Consider the following 8,131-nt stretch of genomic DNA (forward strand, 5'->3'; position numbering starts at 1 on the left):
ATAAATACTAAGGCTGAGGGCAGAGCTGTCCAACTTTGTGTACGTCCTTTAGTGTGTGTCGTCGCACCGCAGAGGCGTCCTGGGCTAACCTTGCGTTTGGTACAGGACTGCTGGGAGCTGTGCAGCTATTCTTAGCCATGCTCTTGTTTCACCACGTTTTGGTCTGCGCAAATGTTGTTGGCTAAGTGTCATTCTCTCTACTTTGTGTCACAAGCGGATAATGGCCAGCACACGGTAATTATTTTGTGTTTAGGAGCGCTTGATACTTTGAAACTGATGGAAAACAGTGAAGCGCGTGGGAGAAAACAGTTTGCCGCAATTAAAGACTTTACAGCGAGAAATTTCTCTTTTTTTAGGACCGACTTTTGTTCACAAATAGCCTTGTATCCATAATAGTGTTAATAATACATATGCTATATACACATCCAGCTGCAGTGAAAAGTGAGTACAGGTGGGCAACCTGGGCAACACCTGTATGGGGCAAATGAGACAGGAGTGGAAGCAAAGCAGGCTGCTTTCAGAATTTTCCCTGACACTGTAAACGCATGCCAATACATATCAATATTGACCACCTATGAAGGTAGTGGACACATTCTGGAAAAAACCACATAAAGATGAACTTTTTAGTTACTAAGTCACAGTGACAAGGGCAGCGAAACAGGTGAGCTCTGTTAAATGGAATTAATACTACTGTTGATAGCAGAATGTGTCACTTATACAAGACGTCTCTCTGTCAGTGTTCTTAACTGCAGGTGCCTAAAAAATTAAATAATTTTGCAGTTGCAAAATCTGCAGTTATTTAATGTGGCAGGAGGAATGGTGTCAAGAAGCCTGGCAGCATACATGTCAAACATGGAAGAACTGCCGCAGAAACAAGGACTATAAGCGGAGTTAACGTTTCTACTGTGACGTGCAAGGTGGATTTTCACGGGAAGGTTTTGTGTGGCGGCAGCAGGTGGCGCAATGATTAAAGCCCTTGCCTTGCAATTAAAACACGCAGGTTGGCGTACCCTTGATCAAGGCACCTACCCTGAATTTTCTATGCCAAATCCTGCATAAACAGGAAATTCATCGAAAACTCACATTATAAGTTGCTTTGGAGAACAGAGACACCTAAATCAATAAATAATAATCAGCATAATTTTGAAAAGAATGGGAGCAGGTGGATGTGGATCACCGTGGGACACGCATCGTGCCCTTGTAGTGACTTGCCCGCAAGGAGGTCGTGACCTGGCACCAACATCTTCTTCTCCGTCGGCGTCTTCCGCAGTGGGTGGTGCAAGGGTCTGTTTAATTAAACCTCTTCTTTGCAGGTTGTTTGGCTCTTTACGGTCACAATTCCCATTGCAAGACCCGCTTCCTGTTTCCTCACCCCAGCACAACCCCCTTTTGCCAGAAATGTTATAAACAGCCCTAGGCTGGCTGTCCGCCTCCGTAGTTTTTACGATTCAGAGGTCTTCATCACCTCGCGTAATAGGAGTGAGCAGCTGCACCGACAGCACTCCATCCCCGGTGGAAATAAACACTCCGCTTGTGTTGCAGCAGCAGGGAAGTGATGGGCTGTGCTTTAATGATGACCCGTGGCAGCCTCCATTAGGGCCTCGCATCCTTTAATCATGCGGAGCACCCAGCGGCATCACTGTTACTCCCAGGTTTTGTGTAAATGAACAACACTGACTTTCACGTTGTTCTTGGAGGGCCCTGCCAGCAGGTAGCGCAGTAGTTGATTAGGTCATTAAACAACTGGAAGGTTTTTGGTTCAAATCCTACTGTCATGCACCTCATGTACAACACCCACCCCTGCCTCTCATCAAGGAGGCCCGGTATAAAGGAACCGGGACTCCACACCTGCTTGCAGAACCTCGCTTTGAGCGACCGCAACGCCCGTGTGCTTCGTGTTCTTGACTCTCTTCTCTTCCTTTTTTCCTGGAATCCGACCCTCGCTGTGTATCTCCAGCACGTCCCTCGTCTCATCCATCGAAACTATGTCTGCGCATCACCCGGCCCACGCCTATCCCCAACCACAGTTTTTGCCTGCCCGTTTGGATTTGTTTGTAATAAAAGCACCTGCGATTGGGTCCAACTCTACAACTCTCCCGCTTCCCTTCTTCCGGCATGACACCTACTCCAACTGTAGTATCCTCGGTCAAGGTACTTACCCGAATTGCTACAGTAAGAATACTTGGCTGTGTAAATGGGTAAATCATTTTAAATTTTACTTTCGGATGTTGCATCTCCCCCAGACAAAGGCACTTGCTAAAAAATGGTGAAAAATAATTCTTGCATTCCGAACCTCTACAAGACAAAAAAAATCCATTTCAGTGGCATTACAGGAGTTCAGTTGCATATTTTGCCTGGATTTTTCGTTCTTAATTATTAAATAATTGTATTATTAAATAATTGACCTAAGGAAAGGTCAGTCTACAGCTCATCTATTCAGATCTTGTGTATTCAATGTTGCTAACGTAATACATAGCAACTGGAACAAAGGGAGTCTGATGGGATATTCACTAAATTCATTCAGATGGTCTTGTTCATGACAATTCAAAAGAAATTCATTTTTATTCATCCCTTGATCATTCATGGAAGCATTCGTCAGAAGCCATTTTTTTACTGATGTTTAATCCTGATCACGTCTTAAAGTTATAAAATATATATATACATATCAGGAAATATGGTCAAAAAGTCCATGTAAATCTTTCATGTGGGGCAGCAGGTGGCATACTGGTTATGGTCACTGTCTTGCAATCTTAAAGTTCTTGGTTTCAATCCTACTGTGGTACCCTTGAGCAAGGGACTTAACGTGAACGGATGCAGTCCAAATAGCCTGGAGTGTCTATGGATAAATGATTGGACGTTGCAAGAAATACATACAAATTTGGCATATAAATGTAATGAAGGCATATTAATCGTAATGAAGGGAAATTGACTACATTTCCCATGATTCCTTCAGCGCGCTCCCTCGCTCGTTCGCGGTCAATAGCCGCTCCGAAGTGCAGCGAATGCGCTCCGTAGAGCGGGACTCCTCCGAGCCCCACTGGGAGGCGGCGCGAGCCCTGCGTGGGAGGGACACGCCGAAGCTCCGCGCGCACCGACCCACGGAGCGCCGGCGGGGATGCAGGAGCGCCGAATCAGAGGGAAACGGTAGGCAGCGGCTCCGCGTGTCGGGGTTCGAGCGCGAGACCCAGTCCGTGACGTGTCATTAAGATGTCATTGTGAGCTTGTCGGTAAGAATAGTCGCGTGGAGGTTTTTATTATTTTAATCAATTGTGGGCTTGAGCTCTACACGCTGTGGGGGGGTGTGTTATTTCATTTTCTCACACCTGGATTCCATAAAGTCATTTATAGTAACATTTCGATACTTTTTTATTCCCCTTTCGCCCTACAACAACTAAAATCATGGACCGGCGTGTTCGTACAGTACGAGAGAGAGATTTATTTCTAAAGATTTTTTGTTCAGTTGCAATTAATTTGAATTTTTTCCGCTTTAATGCGGAACAATTTTAAATCGACTTGACTGTTTTTAAAAGTGTTTCGGGATAACGCTGATTGATCATTTCGAAGTTGATAGAGCAGATTAACAACATAATAATTTATGCATGATTTAATTTACACATCAAGTATGTTACGTAAGATAATTGTTTGTGATACGAAATATTATAGCCTCTTTACGAAGGAGCATTTTCCTTGAGACATTTTCGTTCTGTCCTTCACTCAGGGAGCCGCTACCTCCAGATTTGACAATAATAGTTGTCAGTTGAAACAAGCCTGCTGCTGTGCGATCGGATCGTATTTCTATTATGGGATGTATCGTAACTCTTTCAGTGCGTGGTGTGTCGGCAGGGCTGCGGGGATCCATGCGCTGACTGCTGCTGCTGGCGAGTAAAACTAAAGCAGGAATAGAGCGCTGCGAACATGTCCGATGTGGAGCTGCTGCTCATCGAGCAGTCCGACCCTCCGGACGCCTTCCGTTGGATCGCGGACCCCCCGCGCGGACCCCGCTCCCGCAGCTCCTGCGACTTTCGCGTGGACGTGGATCCGAGCAGGACCTCGGAACGCGGGGGCGAGTGCGGTTCAGCACCCAGGACAGCGCCCCCCGCAGTCGCCCTCTCCGACGGTGACCTCTGCGGGGTCTGCGACGCGGACCTGCTGGAGACCTCCTTCAGCCACTCGCACGAAAACGAGGAGAACGCGCACCACTGGTCCGCTCTTGAGGAGCGCGCGGAGGAGGGGCTGCGCGAGCCCTCGCCCTTCTCCGACGACGAGCTCGCCCCGGAGGCCTCGGCGGCGGGCGGCTCCACGGACTACGGCTTCGTGGGCGCCGTCACCTTTCTGGTGACGGGCGTGGCGCTCGTGGCCGTCTCGTACGCGGTGCCGCGCGACGCGCGCGTGGCGCCGGACGCCGGCGACGGCTTGTCCGCGCGCGAGATGGAGCACCTGGAGCGCGAGAGGGCGCGGATCGGCGCGCACCTGGACAGGTGCGTGATCGCGGGGCTCTGCCTGCTCACGCTGGGCGGCGTGGTGCTGTCCACGCTGCTCATGGTCTCCATGTGGAAGGGCGAGATGTACCGGCGCAGAGCCTTCGCCTACTCCAAACACTCGGCCAAACTGTACGGATCCATCGGCTTCAGGGTGGGGTCGAGTCCCCCTGCGGCCTCCCCGCACCCGTCCGAGGACGAGGAGGATGGAGACGTCTTGAACTGACCCAGCGGCCATGCGGGTCCACGATGTCCACGGTGCGAGAGGGGGGGAGGGGGCCGAATGTCCCCCAACCTCGCCACCCTACCCCACCCAAAATTTGTGCAAAACTCCACTGAGTGCCAGTGCCAATATTTTCGCAATATTTTTGTACGCCTCCTGCCTGGAGGAAGCAACATTTGTGCAGAACAGCTTTCGAGAAAGCGCCCCCACCCTTATCCACTGACCCTGTTCGCTCGTGTCCTTATGGCGACTTAGAACTAAACTGGACTTTGAACTGCGGCGTTTTGTAAGTTCTCAGCCTTCTTGAAGTTCTTATCAAAGTGTGAAATTGTACAGCTTTCCACTAGCCACACTTTTTCCTCGTCGTGACCGTGTTACTGGTTTTGCATGAAGGCTAAATAAATGTGAGCAACCGTTTCCCAAGGAGCGCAATTTACATGCAAATTCCGAGCTAAGTTTCTCATTCTTTTAATTGAAAGCCTTTCTGTCGAATAAATATTTTCTATCTGTCCTTGATTACTGTGCTTTTACTATGAATTACTTTTAAATCCATTCATTTGTGGCCAGTCCCTGCCTTCACTATACCAGATATTGACTGATATTGACTTTTAGAGCAGTATTGGTGTTTATAATTGATATTCATTCTTTCAGTTCTGACCCTTTCTCTAAGGCTGTACGTATTCCATTCCATTCCGTTCCTGGTCAGTGCCTTTCCAGGAGAGGTGCATGTTTGCAGTGTACCTTTTATTTGCATTCTGCACTTCAAGACCTATACTTGCTTACATAGATTTTTAGCGTTTTTTTTTTTCTTTCTTTTTTCTTTGTTTGTTTGTTTTAACGTTCATTCATCTGTCGCCACGTCTCCGGGGCCTTGCACTGGTCAAGGTTGTTTCCCGAACTCAAGGGCAACTGGACTCGAACAACCTTGCAATGATGCAGGTTATTTATGGCTTAATTTTGTAGTGTGTTATGTATCCTTTCATGAACCAGCCATTCATTTTTGTCTGCCATAGAGGACATATACATTTTGAAATATACCTGCCAAGCTTTTCATGCTACAGTGCTGAGTCCTAATGCACCTTACAGAGGATTCTATGCTTGTAAAAGATGTAACATCCTTTGGGGGGTGGGGCTTGGAGAACTTCCTAGAAATCCTAGAAATGACCCCAAAACCCTTTTTTTTCACTGGCTCAAGAGGATGTGATGGAGGGGGAAAACATTCTCCTGCTTGCGAACCGTGCACCGCACTACATCATTCACTCTGTTGACCTTCGAAATGGAGCACAGAAGCAGCCTGTGTCTGAAAGATTTTATTACCCATTCGCTCGGAATTGTGCGGTTACCCTGGTATCTTACACTTACCCTAACATTCAGGCTAAGGAGGAGGTGTGAAGTCTGCAGTGGCTTGGGTTTCCCTTGGTAACAAAGCATTACGAGTGGACTCGTGGCGATCACCTGTCCCCACGGTGGTATCGCTCTACGGTAATCAAACAATAATAGGATGTAGATGAATACAGATTGAATGCTGTGTTCATTTCACACATGGCTAAAGCACAAAGTCGGTGATGCAAAAGTGGCCTTTGAACAAGGAAACAATGTACCAGTGCTCTGCATGGCAAAGATGACGTGCAGGAAATCTCCAGAACACCCCCCCCCCCACCTCCGTCATCCTGCTAGATGAGGGCCACTCAGAGTAATAGGTCCGTGCTGCTGGCAGGAGGAAATGGAATTGATGTCGTATGGGGGTCAATAGCGGGGGGCCCGCGGGACGAGGCGGCACACAAACACAGCCCGCGGCTTTGCCTCCTGGGAGCGGGTGTGTGCCGCAGAGCGTGACAGCAACAGACCCTGCACAGCTGCGATGGCAGAAGAAAGAGAAAACAGCTCCAAAACTCGGAATCCGGTCACGTTAACATACAGGATGTCAGTCAAGACAGCAGTTTGAAATATTTGTTTGACATGAAATTTATCACAATCCCCCCATGTTCTGCAAATACGCTTTTTATCTGGGATTGTATTCTGTTGTCTTGTAAATAATTTGTAGTCCATGCCTACCTATGATGAATTCATGTAATTTTTAATAGGGTTTTTCTGAAAATAGCTCTTGTTGCTGTTGGTTTGTTGCATAGCAACGATAGCGGAAAGATAATACACTTTAAGGCTAAAGAGTGAGCGGAGTGGAAAGAGTTCTTAAACAGGGGAACAGGGCTGCTCATAAAGTATTTCTGTAACCCAGATAATGCACAGTAACAAGTGGATATTAAAAATGAAGAGGTCTCTCATTTTTCGTGTACGCTTTTGCAAGTATTGTGCTTTAAATGCACTTTTTTTTTTACTCTGAGTTGCATGTTGCTTTGCAGGAAAGCATCTGCTAGGAGAATAAATGTACACGTAAAGATATAATCCTGTTTCATGAATGATTTACCTGGTTTTAAAGTGATGTAAACTGCTCGCATTGCACGCTGGGAGGATTTTAAGGTAGGGTTTCGAGAGCTGCTCACGCACGCAGTGCATCGAGGCGCTGGATGACCCCATCGAGAAGCAGCGGCTTTGACATTTTGCCCGGTTAGGTGTCTAATAGCTCGCCCGTCAATCCGAATGCGAGAAGCGCTCACATGCCCGTGTGTCAAAACGCCGAAAAGTCAGAGCGCCGTATCGATTGTACCGAACCGATCGATTAATTATTAAAGCCCGCAGATATCTTCTCACTGGAGAGTGTATAAATAACGCATCGAGGAAAATGGGCGAGGAATGAGACGATGACACTTTCTGCTTTTCCCGGTCGAGCGGCAAATATTCTCAGCCTCGTGCGCTGTTTGCCGCCGCGCGGAAAGTGTGCCGAGAGGAGCCGGGGCACTAAGTCTGCCGTCGCGATGAGCCGTCTACGGCGTATACCGTGCGCGTCTCCCAGCGGTCCCTCTGTCACAATCCAGCCCCGCTGAGGCTCTGTGCACCATAACCATAGAAACAAGATCACCCAGTTGCTAGGAGAAAGTGCTGTGTGGTGAGACTTTTTTTTTTCCCACAAAGCCTTCAAAGTGATGAGTAACATCACAATGGAAGGGATCTCGCAGGCCTTTGATGCCACCCAGCTCCGGCTCCTCGGCTGGCGAGGCGCGCCGTTCCCGGTTAATCCCCCTTGTACGGCCCTAGCGTGGCGCTGCCCGCCTGCCTCCCTCCCTGCCTGCGGGGCCCGTGTGGGGACAGGGAGCTCGCTTTCACAGCGTTCCCGCGGGAGAACGTCAGCCGCATCCGCTGGAGGACGCGCGGTCGGCTTTCGTCTTCACATTTGGTCAACGGACGGCGCAATTCAGCGAGAAACCACTCGCCAACACAATAGTGGTGTTCCCTCAAAAATGATGGCTTGAGTTCATGAACATTCAGTATATTTTACCATAACTTAAAATGACTTTTTATACTTCACAATAGT

General features: G+C 48.3%; 1 protein-coding gene across 1 annotated transcript; it reads left to right on the forward strand.

The window, feature by feature from the left end:
• Positions 1-4,098: 4,098 nt before the first annotated feature.
• LOC114909411 (transmembrane protein 74) lies at positions 4,099-5,124 on the forward strand (the record flags this gene model as incomplete). Its single annotated transcript, XM_029248501.1, has 1 exon — positions 4,099-5,124. A coding segment is annotated over one exon (606 nt), but the record flags the coding sequence as incomplete, so codon positions are not given.
• Positions 5,125-8,131: the final 3,007 nt, after the last annotated feature.

The sequence above is a fragment of the Scleropages formosus genome, chromosome 23 (assembly GCF_900964775.1).
Source record: "Scleropages formosus chromosome 23, fSclFor1.1, whole genome shotgun sequence".
NCBI lineage: Eukaryota > Metazoa > Chordata > Actinopteri > Osteoglossiformes > Osteoglossidae > Scleropages > Scleropages formosus.